The sequence below is a fragment of the Orbicella faveolata genome, unplaced genomic scaffold (genome assembly GCF_042242905.1).
Source record: "Orbicella faveolata isolate gen_17 unplaced genomic scaffold, um_ofav_v1 contig_3, whole genome shotgun sequence".
In the NCBI taxonomy this organism is placed as follows: domain Eukaryota; kingdom Metazoa; phylum Cnidaria; class Anthozoa; order Scleractinia; family Merulinidae; genus Orbicella; species Orbicella faveolata.
Genome location: NW_028301558.1, coordinates 15,977,759 through 15,997,890, shown reverse-complemented (window position 1 = coordinate 15,997,890; position 20,132 = coordinate 15,977,759). Strand labels below are relative to the sequence as shown.

At 38.0% G+C, this 20,132-nt stretch overlaps 1 protein-coding gene, 1 long non-coding RNA gene and 3 pseudogenes across 2 annotated transcripts; 3 read left to right on the top strand and 2 right to left on the bottom strand.

Moving 5' to 3' along the window:
* Window positions 1–953: 953 nt before the first annotated feature.
* LOC149106647 (uncharacterized) lies at window positions 954–1,980 on the top strand (annotated as a pseudogene).
* Window positions 1,981–4,175: 2,195 nt separating this feature from the next.
* On the bottom strand, window positions 4,176–5,741 carry LOC149106646 (uncharacterized). The gene is made up of 3 exons (XR_016209933.1): window positions 5,561–5,741; window positions 5,364–5,478; window positions 4,176–4,737 (listed from the first exon to the last, which is right to left on the bottom strand). It is a non-coding gene; the product is annotated as an uncharacterized LOC149106646 (long non-coding RNA).
* A 669-nt stretch (window positions 5,742–6,410) lies between these two features.
* LOC149106645 (melanocyte-stimulating hormone receptor-like) lies at window positions 6,411–7,326 on the top strand (annotated as a pseudogene).
* A 1,453-nt stretch (window positions 7,327–8,779) lies between these two features.
* Window positions 8,780–10,404, bottom strand: LOC110040911 (melanocyte-stimulating hormone receptor-like). The gene has a single exon (XM_020746172.2). It carries the CDS (start codon window positions 10,402–10,404, stop codon window positions 9,364–9,366), a length of 1,041 nt encoding a protein of 346 aa, XP_020601831.2. The 3' UTR covers window positions 8,780–9,363.
* Window positions 10,405–18,169: 7,765 nt separating this feature from the next.
* Window positions 18,170–19,649, top strand: LOC110040914 (melanocortin receptor 5-like; annotated as a pseudogene).
* Window positions 19,650–20,132: the final 483 nt, after the last annotated feature.

Genomic DNA, 20,132 nt, shown 5'->3' with positions numbered 1-20,132 from the left:
ACCTGTGTACCATCAGGAATAAGAATTTTGACCTACAAGCAAGGATCTATGAGCTTATCCTCAACAACCAAGTGTGGGCTGTACGCAATGTAAACAGCAAACATGGAACTGGGACGAAGGGTTGGTGGAATACTGTAAACAAAATTGTTACAAGAGAGTCTAAGGCACAAAATATCAGCTCTGTTAATAACCCTGAGGATATAAGCCTGTTGTCGTAAAAAAATCAACACTGACACACAGTCTTCAGTCCCGGAGCTATCACTTAAACCGGAACGAACTTGGCCTTGCTCTTGAAGTGCATACTGTTAGGTTTATGACCCGGTCGAAACGTACAGCTGCAGGTCCGGATGGAATTCCTCTACCGGCTGTGGAGAGATTTTGCACACCACCTTGCTCCAATAGTTAGAAAGCTTTTTAGTTCTTCCCTCAGTCAGCATTCAGTTCCTCTTCCATGGAATTAAGCTTGCCAACATATCTGCAATACCTAAAGAATCTCCACTGTCATCGTGTGCTCAGCTTCGACCGATATCCGTCACGAACATCACCATGAGAATGTTTTTAGAGGTTAATATGTATAAACAAGAGGGTTTTGAAGGAGCTTAAGTTTGCGATTGGTATGGATCAGTCCGCCTATAAGGAATATTGCAATACCACAAAGACGTTTATTAAGTGTCAACATAATTGGCTCAGTTGGTTGGTAGAAGATGTAGACCTTTGGTGGAGTTTTGTCATTTGACCTTACTAAAGCATTTGACACTGTCTCCCACAAAATATAGAATGTATGCGATAAGCTGAAGTTTACTAATCTTAATCCATATATCATCAACTGGATTATCAGCTTCCTTGGCAACTGCGAACAGAGGGTCGTTCTTGATGGGAAGATTACTGGTTATGTTGACATTAAAAGAGGGGTGCCACAGGGCACCGTCCTTCAGCCATTTTTATTCTCTCTGATGGTGAACGATATAGAACTAGTCGATTTAAATAATGGGATCGTGAAATATGCCGATGACGTCACTATTACTGTGCCTATTAGAAGAAACTTGGACACAGCGCTTGCGGAAGTTAAGAACCGTGAGAGCTGGGCAGCCAACAACAGGATGTCTTTGAATTTGTCAAAGACGTGAGAAATGCTATTGCATATTAGTATAATATCAGAGCTGAACAAATAGTTTCCAGTAATCTGATTGGTTGAGCGATTCCTTATACAACATTTTTGAGGCTTGGTTACTAAGCTCGCCTCCTTTGACATCTCGGCAAGTAAACATTGCAGACAGTTGCTGAATGAATTTTTCATTTATTTGGAAGACATCACTCCAGCTCAGGATATTTAAAAGGATGGAGAATTTTCAAAATGAAGGCCATTACCCTGGGCCCAAAAATCTTTTAATAACTCGTATTCGTTTCTGTGAGTATTCACCAATGTTCACTTCGCTTTCGGCGAATGTATAATTGTTAAGTACAACTACTAAGTCTGCTCCCCCTCCAATGTCTGGGATTAAGCAGTAAGAGTGGCTGGAACGTCGGGGAATTATTTCCAGGAAGATTGTTGTAACTGGGATCTTCATATTGACAATTTACTGTCCAGAGCTGCTAGTCAACTGTATATTCTTAGAGTATGCAGGTATGATGGATACACTAAAGATCAGCTCAATAAACTCTTCGAATCTTTGAAAATTTCACTGTTTCTGTATGGATTAGAAGTGTAGGGCTCCGCCTTTCAAGGCAAATATTTAGATCGGATTGACACCTCCATCAGGCGAGCCCATCGATTTAGTTATACAAATAAGATCATTTTAATATTTGATGTAATAAAGAATAGGGACAGCACTCCCTTAAGAGAATCACAGTGACACTGATCATATATTGTACGACTTGCTTCCACCTAAACGTAACAGGGCTCTTAGAGATAAGGGTCATGACTTCATACTCCCTAGAGCTGTGAAAACAACTGACCGATTTAAACTGGCTTTTGTATAAATAAACGTCTTTTTTAAATTTCTTTCTTAATGTCTTTTTTAACTTATAATAATTTTGTAATACATATGACAGAGCTTATTATTGGTTGTAAAGTCACACGTATGCTGTGCCTGATCTTTTAGTAAAGACCTTATTTATTTATAAGTTTGGAGCTCATCGAGATTTTTTTTTTTTTAAGTTTACCGCTAACCATGTACTGGTTTTCCATTGGATGGCAAGCTCAAGTGAGGTTATTACTCTGGGAGAGAAGGAGGGAGTAGGTGTAAAGGCAAAATTTCGGCGCATTTCGCTCTCTTCTAACCGCTGCAAAATCGTTTTTCAGCATTTGCCTGTTGTAACCTTCAGACGCTCCCCTAACGTTCGCGACCTACTAGTTACAGCTAAACTCTCTTCTAATTCTTGTAATCCCCAACTCCCTTCTCGTTCTTTCCGTTGTGGCAAAAACTGTGCTACTTGTCCCTACATTTCTCACGGACTTACTACATATACGTTCTTTTCTACCGGGGAAACGCGCCCCATAAAATCTAACCTGACCTGTGACACTAAAAACTTTATCTACATGATTCAATGTAACCGCTGTAATTTACAATACATAGGAGAGACGAAACGACGATTAAAAGACCGATTTAATGAACACAGAGTGCCATAGATGACCCTAACAACAAATCTAAACCTACTACAGCCGCTGAACATTTCCTGTCCTCTCCTAACCACACTTCTAATGACATGCAATTAATCCCCACAGAAAAAATCTTTTCTGAGACTCTATCCCTAAGGCCAAGGAAGCTTTTTTAATTCAAAAAGGCAGAACAATTGATCCTGATGGTCTGAACATCCGCGAAGAAACATATTAATTGTTTCCATTTGTTTTCTTTTATTATGTTCTTTTATCATGTTATTTCATTTTACCGTATGCTTGTCTTTAATTTACACTGTCAATTACTTTTACGTATTTCCGGTATTACGTAAATATCGGCTACATAAAAACACGTCCCGATGTAAAAATTTCCATTGTACCTGAAGAAGGCTGGTTTGGCCAGCCGAAATATAGTACACCTTCAAAAAATCATCCTATGTTGTGTCGGTTTTTGCTTTTGTATTCTGCAAAAAAAAAAAAAAAAAAAAAAAAAAAAAAACCTGGCGCGTTGTTGACTTCTCTCCCGACATAGTCCTTGCACAATCTTCTCTTGAAAAGTCCCTGATATATTGCGTACCTAATTTCTAAAATCTTGAGTACGCTTATTGGGTATAGCTGTTACATGATTTTCTGATCCAATAGAAACAAATCCTCTTCTTCCTTTATGGTTAATTATTGGAATTAATTAGGAGCTCCGCTTTTAGGCCTGGCTAAATCTATATCTGTAACCAGTCCGGAATATCCCGATAAATTAGGACGGTCATGACGTCATGAAGCTATTGTTAGCAGGGAAAATGGCGGACCTTATACGTTGACAAAGAAAATATGTTGTTTCCAGTCTCGCATAGAGTCTGGCCAGCATTATCCAGGACTTTTTGCGACCAAACGTTGAGAAGTAGAATAAGCGGCCATTTTGGTAGTGGGAGAACGTTGACTGTCGTTTAATCATTGAGTTTTTTTGGTATCAAGCGACGATGTTGACGCGATTTTGTGGCCAAATATTAAGGCTAGTAAAGAGTAAGCGTTATTTTCTAGTATTCACGTATTTTTCATTGAGCTGTGTATATTTTTTACTGGTTCTAGTGTTGTTAAAGTTTCATCATGCCAAATTACATGGTTGTAAACAACGCCGATATTTTGTAAACTCTCTTTGAATTTGAGGCGTCACAAGTGTACCTGAACCGCTGTTGTTGTAAGGCTTGAGTAATGCATCGTTCCTTCATTTTTATGACAGTTGTTTTCAATTTCTCTCTCTTAAGTACGTGGAAGGGCATACTCGACTGCTCGAGGCACTTTGCCGAATTTTTTAGGAAAAAACAAAGGGAAAAGAGAGGAAAGAAGACGTCGCTAAGTATGCGGACGAAATTAAACAAATTTGGGAGGTCTCTGTTTTGGTGGTGATTCACCAAATGTGCACCCCAGTTTTATCACTGGAGAGCCAGCAGCCTGTTGAAAACCACCTACAGCACAGAAGTGGCAGCGAAACAGACAGGCCACGGGTAGTGCAGTCCCTGTAAATGGACGCTATCAGTATCCCAAGGAATGGCGCAAAGGGTAGAGAGATTGTTTGTGTTCATTTACCAGACGTTGAGGGCCATGCAAACATGTAAGTTAAGGTTTGTAGGGGGCATTGTACTCTTTTTTTTTTTTGGCATTTTTTAAAAACTATACACACAGCAGCTGTTCCTAGTAGATGATGATTCTTTTCACCTCCCCATGAAGCTTGAATGTACCAGAAAGTAATGCTTTTGCAAAATAATTTTTATGAACGCAAAGACTGAAAAGGTACAAGAGTTTGGAATGTAGTGTCAAGTGCTGAACATTACTAATTGTGAAACTAATGCAAAACATTAATTGGTTGTGAACAGGAAACATATCAGTTTGGTTAGGAATATGTAATAAAAAATAGAAAACATAAGAGTTATCAGACCACTTGAGGGAAATCTCTTATTTATTGAGACTAATGTGATAATTACATTCAAAATAAATTCATCTGTTAAAACGAAAAATACATTTGTAATAATATTGACATCTGTAAGCAATGTAATAATCTTCCAAGTGCTTGTGATTTGTTTCAGGTCCTGCATTCTGCTAAGAGGCAAATTCAAGGTTGAGAGTACCTAAAGAGTGAATAAAATAAAATGGATTTCACTTTCAAGACTGAATTTACTTTGTATACTTTAAATAAATAAATAATAAAACCTTGGGACATGTGGATGGATTGTGAATGCTCCCTTGTCAACCTGTCCAGGAATTATATTTTGATATTTTTGGGTAAATACCTTGTGAAAGTCAGCAATTATATGTAAGTTTTCATAATTTAAATGTGGAAATCAGACATGATATCTTCTGGCACAGCAACAAGTAGATACAAGAAATATTTAAAATAAATACCAAAATGGAGAAATTTCAGCTTTACAAAGTAACAGAATTTTTGACTCTCCATGCATCTGACAACACTAAAATTCTGGATACATTTTTCTAGTTTAGTTTATTTGGTATAACAGAACAAGAATTTCTCACACGTATGCGTTATTGAAAATTCTGTTTTAATAATGATTTCATTTCCTCGATTTAGCCAGAAAAACGTATAGTATTTTGGACATTTTACAATTTATCTTTGCTGGCATATAAGAACACGCGCGTGCTGTCAATTTCGGCCCGATAATCCCTAGATAAGAGGAAAGCCTCAATTCTCATATCGATCATTTCTGTTGTTAGAAAAATGTAGAATAAAGATGCTTACCGATTGTACGGTCTCTTTCCAAAGAATGATAACTGCAGCTCGTCAAACTTGGCCCGCATTGCGTTCCGAAGTGCTTCCTTCAGTCCGAGGATAATCATTATCTGGGCAGAATTGTCTGTGACATGGAAGGCGAACACAAACTTTCCTTTTATTTTATAATTTGGACAGTATTAACTCAATTCGAGATAAATATATACCTCCTGAAGGCCCGCATTCATGGCATTGGAAAGTATTCGCGACTCTCTTTGTCCGCCATCTTGAATCTTTTGGTTTGTTGTGAAACACAACACTCCAACCAAAACACGAATTGTCATTGGTTGAAACGTGAGTTTCGTGACATCACAGATGTCCTAATATATCGGGATATTCCGGACTGGTAACACAGCTTAAGTTAACTGTGCTAAACGGGGTCATTCGTCAATCGAATTTCAGCCATTACAGAGGATTACAATTGAAATGCCTTCTGGCTCCAGTTTTAAGACCAGGCTTTTACAGCTGATGATCATGCATGGCATAACGAGACGGTTTCTAGAATTTCGGTAGGAAATGCTTCACAAGAAGTGTCCCTGCACAGCCCACAATAAGCTTCGATCAGGCTCTTGTGGCTACGAAAGGAATAATGATCTGCTTTTACGCGCTGACAATAAATCGACGTAAATAATTTATTACACATTTCCTCAGTTGAGTGCTCACATTTTACCAAATGCACTTCTTGTATTTAACTAACTGTACTTAAATCATTCATTAGACAGATGGATATTTTAGAATTATTTAATTGTCAGACATTGTGATTGACTAAAAAGAAATGACTCGAATATATCATTATCTGATCGAGTGATGTTTTGATGTCAGGATATGCAAGTCTGATATTGATCTATAAATTCACCGAAAGAAACCATAACTGACTACGTAATTATTCAATACAGCAAGTATATATATGAATTAAATATAAAAATTCGAATCTAAACTGCACAAATCTCATCATGCATCATTTACAGCATACCATGAGGCATGCTAGCTATTGCTGTGTATGAAACTATCTACAATATGAACAAAACACATCATCTGAACTGCTTCTTTCTGGACGTAAATCTGGAACAAACCAAAAATACAAATATTTCAGACGTTCTAACATGCATTCTCAATTCAGTGTTCTCTCTCGTAACATCTACTGGAAATGCTCTAATTCTACATGTCATCTGGAAAACGCAAGAACTTCATTCGCCATCTTTCATCTTTTTATTTTGTCTTGCTGCTACGGATCTTCTCGTTGGACTTATTATATTTACGCAGCCTTTTTACGTGGCTTACAAGATTGCCGAGCTTACAAATAACTATGGTGCCTATTGCATCTTGAGAATGATTAAGAGCATATCTGGGTGGACAACGAGTGGCGCATCTTTGGCAATCTTAAGTGGAGTCTCTATTGATCGACTTCTTGTTTTAACCCTTCATTTACGGTACAACGCCATTGTAACCGTTCAAAGAGTATTGCAAACTGTTTTTGTTGTATGGATGTTATCTGTGACAATCGTCATGCTAAGATTTCGGATTCGCCAGTGGCTTATTTTTCCCGCTGCAATAGTTGTGACAAGTTTTCTTGTCACAACCATGAGCACCTTGAAAATATTTCAGATCGTTCGCAGACATCAGCGCCAGATATCTCAGCAGCAGCAGAGTGTAACACTATAAACGCGCTCAAATGTAGAAAATCAGTTGTGACTGCACTTTACGTTTATGGTTTGTTCATGATATTCTATCTTCCTTTTTGGGCGACGATGATTATGCGAGCTGTTACAGGATATACGTTGACAGTGAAAACCACCTATAACTACACAGCACCTGCTGTTTTCATTAACCCCTGCTTAAATCCTCTAGTGTACTGTTGGAGAATAACAGAAATAAGACTAGCTGTGAAGAATACGCTGAGCAAAAACTGAAAGAAAGAAACAAAACAAAACAAATTAGCGACTTTTCCGCTTTAGCACTTCGCTTTGAAATTGAGCAGACATCGGAAAGATGGGTGTGGCTTAACCAGGGTGTTGTTTTGTGTGTTTGTAGGAAGGATTTTAATGCGATGCATGTTGAATTACCAAACGTTTCGAAATGCTGGTGGAACTTGTACTTTGGCCTTAATGTAGGCGGTCATTTCACCTCCGTCTCTATCTCAGTCACACTTACTAAGCAAGTAATACAAATAACTACGTCACATTTTCAATATTTCGAAACCTAACCGTCCTTGTTTCAGGAAGAAGATAAACGAAATACAAAGGCTTTACGAGCGTAATAACTACGAAGAAAATTTACGACCACATATTCCCAACTCACAGATAATTCATCAAGTCTAAACAGGGGAAATCATGACTGTGGCGGTGTTTGAATATCTTGTCTTAATCAGCATAAAATTTTCCATTTTCTTGTTAGTTTTAGCTTCGTTTGAGAAAATCTCTCAAACACTCAAAACAGTGTTTAGCCACATTTCCAAACACCTTGAAGTTCATCAAACATACTCCGCTACGCGTCGTATTTTCAACTCTCTTCTCGGTGTTTGGAACTGTGAACACAATGTTTCGTGTTTGATATATTATTGACTTCAAAGAGAGCTAACAAAAACATGGGTTAATTTCCCGTGCAAATTGGTATCGGAGTGTTATAAATTTTGTAAAAGAAATATTGTATTTATTATTAATCCAAAACACATTTTCTGAAGTTCTTCCACAAAAAGTTAAACAAAAACAAACAAACAAACAAACAAACAAATGCAGGTGATTGTATGACAGCTGATCTGTTGCCGCCTAATTAACAACCCAAATTTTATATATATTCGATAAGAGAAAAGGGAAAACAGTCTGGAACTAGGGAAATATGAATAGGACCATCCGACTTTATATTTACGCTGCTCTTTCTACTGTACAGGGAGTTTATGATGCAGCTGATTTAGTCAGTGTTTATCGTTTAGTCCTTTTGATTTGCCTCGCTACCAATTAAGCGAGAGGTGAATGTTCACAAGCTTCAGGAATTAAAGCAAGGTATTCCCAATATTCAAGCTACAGTGGCATGTCACACTTTGCGACTTTTACTAAAATAGACCATTTTACAGTTGTCTGCTCAGTGACCTGACCTTTTTATGGCAGCGAGGCTAGAGTTGACCTTGTTTTGATACAGACCTCACTGCTTTTGTCATGTAAATGCACCTAGTTGGCATCAGAACAACTTGTTTTACACAACAAAAGCAGTGAGGTCTGTATCAAAACAAGGTCAACTCTAGCCTCGCTGCCATACAAAGGCCAGGTCACTGAGCAGACAACTGTAAAATGGTCTATTTATCAGGAAATATATGGGCTTTCGGTGGTTTAATCTTTAGCAAGCTTTTCCATGTAGATATTATTAATTTTGAAAGCATTGGAAACGTCATGCAAATTAAAATTAAAATTTTAATATTAATGGTGTCAAAAAAGGCACTCTTAATAATTCTATGATGGTTTTTTGTTTCGGCTTTTCAGGTCGCACCACGACAATACTAGTGATTGCCAAGTGCTCGTGATATTAGCATTTGCAGAACCTATTGACAAAAGCTATTACCGTAATCACGCAATAGAATATTAGATCCAACTGAAAAAAGAAAAGTTTTCTTAAGGTTGGCTTTATGTTCAAATTGACTGTAATTTTAAAAGTGACGAAATAAGTTGTTATTAGGAGTTTGACTGTCAAATTTTTAGAGAACAAGTGAGATCGAAACTTTCTCCGTTTCAACTGTTCCGACTAGATAGGCGACTCACTCCAGCGTTAGAACTGTTATTGATTTCTGATTGGAAATGGTCGGCAATAGCGATGAATAATGGTGACAAGAAATGAAAATTTTATGGCAAAAAGCAAATTAATATATAAGTAGTGTGCGTGTGTACGTACAATGGACTAAGAATAATTATTAATGGTAGTGTAGTTTGCTTCATACTTCTTACCACACAGAACTCATAAAATTTGCAATTGATGCACAAAATTATATCTTTGAAACTGATCGAAATGTGCTTTCCAAAATGGTGACTTCGTTATTGTTTTTCCTCAGTGCATTTCTAACAGCTCTTCGTATCTCTCCAATTCTCCAGCAATATACAAGTGGATTCAAGAAGGAATTGATGAAAACAGCAGTAGTAACGTAGTCATAAACGATTTTCATTCTAGTTGTGTATCCAGTAAACGACTCCACGAAGATCGTCACAAAAAGTGGAAAAAAGAAAAGTAAAAGCAAACCATAAACATAAAGTACAGTTATGGTCGATTTCCTGGACTTCAGGACGTTCACATCACGTCTTTGGGCAATCCGCTGTTGCTGAGATATCTGGCGCTGATGTCTCCGAACGATCTGGAATGTTTTCCAGGTGCTGAGGGCTGTAATGAGAAATGTTATCAGTAGAACGGCTACAGGGACAAAAAACCAATTGCTTATCCAAAACCTCAATAGGACGACAGAGGTTGATACTACCCAGACGACTACAGCAGTTAGCATTATTTTGCGAATAGTGACAAGCCCGTTGTATCGTAAATGGAGGGTTAAAGCGAGAAGTCGATCAATGGAGATTCCGCTTAAGGTCGCCAAGGACACGCCAATTGTTGTATAGCTAGATATGCTCTGAATAATTCTCAAGGCACAGTAAGCGTCAAAATCATCCGTGAGTTCCGCGATGTGATAGGCCACGAAAGATGGCTGACAAACCAGCCCAACAATGAGATCAGAAGCTGCGAGGCCGGACAAAAGAACGAAGGATGGCGAATGAAGTTCTTGTTTTTTCCAGATGACACGGAGGATGATCACATTACCGGTAGATGTTAACAGAGAAAACAGTACATTTAGAATAGATGTCAGGATACTTGCCACTACGGTATTGTGTGTTCGTTCCAAATTAACGCTTAGAAAGAAGCAGTTGGGTTGAATGTCGCTGCTTCTGTTCATGTTGTAGATGAGCCTCGTTGAAATGCTATAGCTCTCAGACGTATACGTATCTGTTCTGTTTGGACCCTGCAGCTGAAGCTTGCTAGTCATATATAATTCATACCTGCCATAATCTTTGGCTCGTGATTGGTAGCCGAGACGGAGTTGTCTTAGTTGTTTGCTTATCTTTGTATGAAGAAATTACTGTGTAACTCAAACTGTCATCTGTTATCTTCACACTGAGGACTCTTGATCCATGGACGAAAATAGTTTTTGTGTTTACCTTATTATGACCTGTTTCAACTTAGCCAGGTTTTGGCCAGAGCTCGAAGACACAACTAATAAATTTTATTTAACACTTTTCCTCGTTTTTACTATAACAGGAAATTAAATTGCCAGTGATAACAATGGAAAAAATTATTTGAAGATAAAACAGAAAGTATGGAAAATGAGTTGGAGGTTATCTTTTTTTTTTTATCACGCTTTTATTGCTTTCCAGTTTGTCATCTGTCGTCCTTTAATAGACGACTTATGTCACGTACTATGCATAAAACCTCTGGAGAGGCCATTTTCTTGGTGAAAATTAAAAGTTTATTTTTCAAGTGTCTGCCTAGATAATATTCTTAACTGAAATCTTGAGATAATACACTATTCTTAAAGAGGATTTTCGTGAAAAGTTTCGTGGAATACTACATAGCAGGCTGTTAATTGACAGGGCTCGGTGCCCAATTAAGGTGCGAGACTTGATAAGGAAAATCCGGCTATCTTTATAACGGGGAACGGGGAATCGAGGAATCGGGAAATGGAAACCGAAGAATTGAAATGGAGAACGGGGAACGGGGAACGGGGAACGGGGAATCTTTAAAATGCGGAATCTTTAAAAGCGGGAATCTTTAAATTGGGGAATCTTTAAAAGCGGGAATTTTTGAAATGGGGAATTTTTAAAAGCGGGAATCTTTAAAATGGAGAATCTTTAAAATGAGGAATATTTAAAAGCGGGGAATCTTTTTTAAGCGGGAATCTTTAAAAGTGGGTGATTTCCTGTCAACCACTGTTTCGACTTTCCATCGTTGTTCCTGGTTTTTATGATGAAAACGGCTTCAAACAACCCTTCCCCTATCACATCTCGTTCGCCGAGACCATTCCACTTAAACTGTGGAAGACCTTCAAAACGACCGATTCTTTCTTCTTTAAAGTGAATGCAATGGGCACTTTGAAATTGTCTTCGCATGACTGCATGGCGTAGAAAGAGGTATCATGAAGCAAACAGTGACGGATTATACGCGAAATTCGCCGCCACATCGTTCGGGCATCGAGCATCGAATTACTTTATTGTTGGTTTTCAGTGTCACGCCGTTCAAAATAAATCAAAATAAAAATCAAAACAGTTCAAATGATAAAGTCCAGAATCTTGAAGAGAACAAAGGTAAATATGGGAAGACTTTCACCAAGATTCAGGTCACAGCAATGTTTCTTACGCAAGATATGCAGAGAAATTTTTTGCCCAAATTTATAGAGATTTTGATGGAGACGCCATGCTGGCGCCCATCGGGATGGCAGCCGGAAAACAACAGAAACATCTGTCACTGAGTTTTGCCACAAAAGCGTGAATTTATCTCTCCAGGAACTCAAAAACATTTTAAAAATGATACTTTTTCTAATACATGAACTGTTCAGATAACCAAATTCCCCGGAATAAGTCACTCTTTCAACCAACATCACAGCTTTCTTGCCCGTCATGTAAACGCCGCGTCACCCAAAAGCTTAGAAATTCTAGCGTAGTCTATTACAAAACCAAGAACCCACTTGGAGCGACAATTTGTATGAATATTAATTTTCAGCTGCTCTTATACATCATGAAAGTAAAATCTCAGGAGAATCCATAGTTTTGTAGTTTGAATTTTAGCGACGTCATGTGAAAACCAGATTTAGGGGACTGTTGGTTTATCGATTAAATAACCAAAAATGTGTGTTCCTTACCATATATTTGCAGATATTTGTCGTTAAGTCGTAAGTCCTTCCATTAGCACATGATAAGGCTAGGAAAAATATCCATCGCTGTGAAACTCAATTTAAAAACGTCACAGTCCGAGTTAAGATAAATCCAGGCGGTTCGATTCTTTGGTCGGCGGGTCTAGCGGATCTCAAAGAGTGAGAATCGAGATTTGAACCGCTCCACTATCCCGCTAAACCGATGTGCTTTAATAGCGTGCACATCGCGCAGAATTCTATTGTCTTTCGCGATATATACTTGCAGTGCTCATTTTTTCAATGCGCGGAATAATAATTACAAATATTAGCTGTCGGAATTCCGACTGCTCTCGTCAATGAATCGGCGGCTGTCAATCAAACGGTCTGATGTGTGAAGTAAATCCCAAGGTGTAATAAGCTAACAAAAGCGCCCTAATTTAAAGGCGGCCTGCGCTCTTCACAAAGACTTTTGTCAACAAAGTCGTGTGCCGCGACATTCTCACTTTTTTTGTTAACATGTCACACTCGAAATGGTTTGAGCGCGAGAGCCAAAAGTTCTCCCACAAAAAATTCTTCTTCCAAAGCGTTGCCAAATTGAAAGAACGGTGCGCATAAAACTTTCTTCGACTTTATCGTTGTCCTCTTTTACTCGACCGGTCAAAGCAGTTCACCAGACGTAGTCTTTTACTCGATCGGTTTACGTAGCCTGTCGTTGATCGAGGACTTAAAAGACAACACAGGTCTTTATCTATTCGAAAGATGAAGGGGAAAATAGATGACATTTCTGTTTGAAATCCAGAGCCGAACAAAAAAGCAAAGGCACGCAGCGCGTCTTACGCCTGAGTGAGCATTGTTGTCCACTGCATGTGTGAGATAATTATTCAAAATTGGAACCGTTTTAATTGATCAAAACATTTAAAAGGCCCAGGTTCGAGTATTCAGTTATTAGAATCCTCTTTGGAGTAACATGTCAAAGCGTACGAGACAGCTGGGCTTTTACGCATCACTATTTGATGACGTTTATGATCGTGGCCTCAGTTATAAGTACCGACCCAAGAAAACGCGTTGTTATGGGTATTTATGAAGTTGAGCGCATAGTCTCTCAACGAAATCAAGGGGGCAAGGCAGAGTATTTTATTCAGTGGAAGAATTATCCTTTAACTGAAAACACATGGGAGCTGTCCGAACACTTCTTATGTTGATGAAATTACATGTAAAGTGATGTTAAAACGACGTTCAGAACACTCTGAGATCTTTTTTTCAACGAAAATCAAAAATGATCTCTTTGAGACCGGCTGAGGATGAAGTACTCTGCTTCGCTTCCTTTAACTCTTTTATCTCTCTGAGATCATTTTTGCCTTGACAACGCGCCACTGCCAGAGAGCCTCACCGTTTATTTGAAGATAAAACATTGGGTCGTAGCCTTTCAGTGGAGTGGACATGTGCAAGAAAGCGGGATTGAACGGGGATTCAATGAGCTCTAAAAAGAGCTCCCGATCAACGCGCTGCATTTCTTGCACAGATGACATGCTGAACATTCGTTTATTGCAACTCGCGCAAAGCGTTACTTTAAATACGATGGTTAAGTGATACATTTTATCACCTCTCAATTTCAATGCCTTATAGCGTCGGCGTCTGTCCTATTGTTTGTGGAGGCGGAGCTTGGCATATATTAACATTCCGCCGGGAAATTCAAAAGAGTTTCGCTCTATTGTTCTTCTAGTCTCCGAGGCGAACGAAGGCTGAAGGATCGTTACGAGTGTTCGAAAGTTGGCAGAATGACCACTTCGAAACATTATTTTCCGTTAAAACTTGGCATAAAGCTTCCTTTAACAACATACATTCAAAGTCGTATGATAACCGTTAAGAAGGGCACTTTGAAGGAGTAAAATTCTTCCTCCAAATATTTCCTCATATAATATTTTCCCTCAAATGGACCAAATTCAGGAAAAGAAAACGACTAAATCCACTTTTCGTAACATTTCAAAAAATGTGTCCTTTATTCCATCAATGTCTCATCTACAAAAGCCATATGATAACCACTACGAAACACAAGTATGAAGCACGTAAACTCTAAACAAGTATGCGTAGTCGGCCATTTTCTGGTCATTTTCTTTGTTGTTTAGCCATCGGCAGCCTAATTAATAATTAACTTTCGCGCGCACTCTACATTTAAGTCCCGGATATGTCGCGGCATTCTGCGCGATGAATATAATTAGAATGAATAAATTCCACAACTGTCTCTGTACCTGTTAAGTTGATACATGTGACAGAATAAATAGGTTCCAGTAAGAAACTGAGAGATTCTCGCTCACTTTTCAGTAAAGATTAACGCTATTAAAGATCCCCCATTTTATAGATTCCCCGCTTTTAAGGCTCCCCATTTTAAAGATTCCCGCTTTTAAAGATTTCTGCTTTTAAAGATTCCCCATTTTAAAGATTCCCGCTTTTAAAGATTCTATTATTTTAAAGATTCCCGTTTTTAAAGATTTCCGCTTTTAAAGATTCCCCATTTTAAAGATTCCCGCTTGTAAAGATTCCTCATTTTAAAGACTCCCGCTTTTAATGATTCCCCATTTTAAAGATTCCCCGTTCCCCGTTCCCCATTCGAATTCCCCGATTTTCCCATTCCCCGTTCCTTATTTTAAAGATAGCCGGAAAATCCGCTGTCAAGAACTTTTAATTAAATCTAGGTTCTACTAAAAACCAGGTTTTCGGAATACCTAGACGGAAAATAACTACTCCCGGCGCCCTCACGGTTAAAAGAGCCGCGAGGAAACGTTTCAAAATTTAATAATGATTTCACGAGAAATTATATATAACTTGTCAAACTAACCGTGCAACGAAAACTAAGTTTGCTGTTTGCATGTTCACGCTATGTCAGTTGAAAAAACTGTCAAGACCACATGTCAACGAAGACAATGATGTATGTGTGTAATAACAGCACAAGCCTGCCGCACAACCATCTCGTTAATGCAGCCACTGGCCTCAAGTTATTTTTACGGTCTCTTGTTGTACAAGTAGCCTAAACGACGTTGTCGAACCGAGAAAAAAATACCTCAGGTTATCGCTTTGTAGGACTCAGCCAAGTGTGTGAATCTGGGGGAACTCGCACTTCCTCGACAAGAAAATTTCGAATTGACCGTTCCTGGTTAACTCGCTTGGACGGATCTTGGACGTGCTGTTTACCTTCTAAGGTTCATTGTTATTCTTTTAAAAATGTTCTTGGAGCAATGGAGCAGGGGTGGGATCAGGGGTGGGATCAGGGGTGGTGGTGAAATCCGGCCGTGGAAAAACACAAAAATCCAATTTTCATTCATAGCTGGACGAAAATGTTCGAATTTGTCAGTCTCCAAAAATTGTTACGACAAATGGCAAATGAGCGATTAATCATTCTGGGGCTGAGCACGAAATCGTACCTTTCGCTAAATCAATCAACATTTACCAATTTTGTCAGCTCTAGAGAGATATAAAAATTAATGGGCGTAACTATATTAGACGCTTGCAAACTCAGGCGCGCAGAGGAAGGAATTCCATGATTCCTCCAATTTAAACTTATTGCCATTTAAAACATTTCTGATAACCTTAACATATTAACTTTCTCGATGAAGTTCGACTATTCAGAAGGCCAAGTCATCGCCCCTGTTACCGAACACGAATGCAGTAAAAACGCGCGTGTAAGAATGTACGTTATTGGCAATTTAGGATAAGTAGGTCTTTAATTAGGTTCTTAATTTCTATGAAGGAGATATTTGTTGATTATCAGAAAAATAAGTCAACTTGGGTTTGGTCCTTAAATATACAATATTTATTCACAACTGATTATTGTAAGCCTGGCGAAACTAATTACAGAATGTATATGCAGTGTTGCCTCTATAACAAAAGTTTATAATTTAACTGTAACCCATATATAAGAACCTGCTTGATCTTGCTTGGCTAAACAGGTTCCAAATTTTAAGGGTTGAAAATGGCAAATTTCTACCTGCAGGTTCTTAAACCACTGGGTTCTTACACGAGGGTTTTTACTGTACTCCACCAGATTTGATTACTCTACCTGATCATCACCAAGCTAATGAATAATAATTTAGATAATGATTTACCATGACACGTTTTTATTAGCAGAACTTTATGTTTCCTTGGCATCCATAACTTAACAGACTTTTTCTTTCAATATTGATGGTTTGTTAAATTTGCAGCGTTCGTTTCAACAAAAATTTCTATAAAAATACTCTAAATTCTAAAAACCTACAAACCACCGTGGAAAATTACATCATCAATGGTGGGTATCCTTATTAATCCTCCGTAGGCAAAAAGATGGCGACTGGCACATTTACCCATAGTTCTTGGCGCACGAAAACCGAAATAACGTTCATAAAAACGTACAGAAACGTTATAGAATCTTCAAACCTAGGCTACTTAATATCCTTAGTACAGGGACAAAATATTGCAATTATAAGGCTTTCTTCGTGCCTTTTGGGCTGTGTTAGGTTTGCGAGGCGTTGTGGTAAAATGTACAGCCGCCATCATCGTATTTTAGCATTTTATTGTAAATAATATATTTTTAGCATTCTAATTATTTTAAGCTGAGGGCCCCAAGTTTATCAGTAACTTAGTTACTGTCACGGGTCACCCTCATTAAATAAAGTCTTTCACTTCACTTCACTTCATCTTTTTTTCCTACGGTGGATTTCATGCCAATCTTTACATTTCTAGTTATTTTCCATTTTCGTTCCACAACTATTTTTAAGGTTGACAAGGTGAATTGGAAAGAACGATAAGTAAGATAAATGCATTTGTTTCCCAGATTTAAACGATAAAGAATGTTTAAGGTCAAGTGACTAAAGTTTTAAAATTTAGTTAAAACTCATTTCGATATAGACCGCAGGAATAAAAAATGCAACAAATTGATTTAATTCCGATTTATACTACATTTGAATTACAGCAGGCTGATAGAATCAACCAATCACTGAGCGATTTTGACCTAAGACAATTTAATATGGTCTATTTAGATAATGATTTTTGCGCGATCAAGGAATATATTTCACCTCAAAATGCGGAACATTAGATAAAATTCAAAACTATTTCAGAGATCCTGGAGAAATGCACGTGCTTTTGGGTAAGAAACAACTCAAAAGTTATCATAAGTTATTATGAAAGAAATAAAAAAGCTTGTCCAATATAATCAGTAATTTTTTTAAACACGACTGTGACAGCTTAGCAGATGAATCACTTTTAGTAGTAGTAGTAGTAGTAGTAGTAGTAGTAGCAATAGTGGTAGTTAACTTTATTTAAGTGTCAGTCGTTCTAATGCTTGTGGTCGCTTAAGAGACTCCAGTAGTGTTGTTTTCATGTTTATATACCTAAGTAAGTAACACATTATTGTATTGATGTGGTCGATTCAATTCTAGCATTTGTCTGATCATTGATAAAATTTAAGCAAACCTTTTGGCCATTGATAAATTACCGAAAGCGACCTGTCATATTGTGCAAATACCGCAAGTATACAATTGTATATTATATGGCAAGCCACCTGCAAAAATTATCATCAACCGATAGGATGAGATAAATGTCTTCCTTAACCACTGTATCGAGCTGTGCCACCTAATAGGGTTGTCCACTCCAGCGTAAACACAGTGCCGGATTATTGAAGATAATCTTAAGTGTTGTTTACATTTGTCTGAATATATGTGGAAATATATTCTTGAGTTCCCTATAAAGTCGAACAGGTCAGCTTTGACATTTTTACTGTCATTTACGAAACAAACCTGTTCTCCGTTAATTGTAAACTTATCGCACAATACAGCAGCTACGTTATTGTATATTACTAGCATGACGTATTTGGTATAACTTATGTAATTTACGTGCGACTCTTCATAAACAGACGGGTTGTTATCTACAGATAAGTTATCTTCAGCATGGACAAAACCCATCCCAGTAATGTAACTTGCGCTTTTTTGGATATAAACCTGGAACAAACGAATAATACTTTTATCGCAAGTATTCTAACATGTATTCTCAATGCAGTGTTTTCTTTGATAACGGTCTCTGGAAATTTTATCATTTTACGTGTCATCTGGAAAACGCAAGAGCTTCACTCGCCATCTTTTATCCTTTTATTTTGCCTCGCAGCCGCGGACCTTCTCGTTGGATTAATTTGTCAGCCATTTTTTGTGGCGTATCAGATTGCGGAACTTACAGATAACTTTAGTGCCTACTGCGTTTTGAAAATGATTCAAAACATATCTGGTTGGATAACCACTGGTGTTTCGCTCGCAACATTAAGCGGAGTCTCAATTGATCGACTTCTCGCTTTAACCCTACATCTACGATACAACACCATTGTCACTGCTCAAAGAATGTTGCAAGCTGTTTTTATGTTCTGTATCGTGTCTGTGACAGTTGTCATGTTAAGATTTTGGATACACCCATGGATTGTTTTTCCTGTTGTAGTTGTAGTTGCAAGTTTTGTTGTTACAACCATAAGTACCTTAAAAATATTTCAGATTGTCCGTAAACATCAGCGTCAGATAAGCCAGCAAAAGCAGAGTGTTCAAAGCAACACAGTAAACGTTCTAAAATGTAGAAAATCTGCCGTGACTGTACTATATGTTTACGGTTTGTTCGTGATATTATATGTTCCGTTTTGTGCGACGATGTTTGTGGAGACAGTAACTGGATATACATTAACAGTGAAAATCGCCTATGACTACGTGACAACTGTCGTTTCATTAATTCGTTCTTGAATCCAATTGTGTACTGCTGGAGAATCGGCGAGATACGACGAGCTGTTAAGAATTTGCTGAGGAAAAACTAAAAAAAAAAAAAAAACCCTCAAGACATTAGATATCTGATTTTTAGTAATACTTCAATTAGTGCATTGACGTTGAAATTGAGGCTTCAACAAGACGCATAAAGAAAAGATCGAAGGAGCGTGAACTATAATCAACGCTGTTTGAACAGCATAAGTGCAGATATATGCATGCTAACTTAGCGAGGCACGTATGTGATGGCAGATGTCAAGATTTTGAAAATGTATGCAAACTTTACAAGCTCTATTTGTCGTTTTGCGATTTGCAAGTGACATTTCAATTAATGTGATGCGGGTTTAGCAATTTTTGATGGAAAGTTGTTTTGTGATAGGTGAGTACGAGGGGGGGCGGGGAAGAAGGGGCGGAATTTCCTTTCTGGGAGATGGCGTAGTTCCTGTAATTTCTCATTCAAACTGATGCCGATTGCAAACCTTAGTTTAAATCGGTAACAGAAACTATTTTTTATTGCTGGGTGTTTTTATATCGAAATGCGCAGAAACACGAAGCAAAACGGCGTTGGAATCCGCCGCTTTCAGGATACTTTGCTTTTTCCCAATGACCTCAGACAAGTTAAAAGCGATCCAAAGATGAACATGTCAGAAACAAAGGTCCAAACCATAGTTAAAAAAAAGGAAATAGAAAATTCAAATTAAGCATGCCTGTAAAATGTATGCTTACCTAGGAAGCATCGCTTTTCGAAAGCTACTAACTATGTCATATGAATTGTTCAAACAAATTTCAAATTACGTTTGGTACACTTTTTTAGTATTGAAAAGGTAGTCTTCCTATGTTTAGGCTCCCATTGTGGAAAACATGCCTTTCTCCTCTTCCGGGTCTGTATAGATTTAAACTGGCTTGACTCAAAAACAAGGAACATCATGCCTGTCAAAATCATGTTTTGTTTTCAGCACAAGGTTTGTGATTTGGTTACATTGCACTGACTGAGCGATTTCAGAGAAGAGCCTCGATTTAATTTGGCGTAGTTATGCAAGTTTCTCAATTTAATTGCTTTGCTCACCTTTCAAACATGGCAGAACAAACTCTCAGCATCGATCAACA

What these genes read in the sequence shown, in the direction of transcription:
- LOC110040911 (XM_020746172.2), bottom strand. Translation starts at nt 10,404, where the DNA reads ATGACTAGCAAGCTTCAGCTGCAGGGTCCAAACAGAACAGATACGTAT.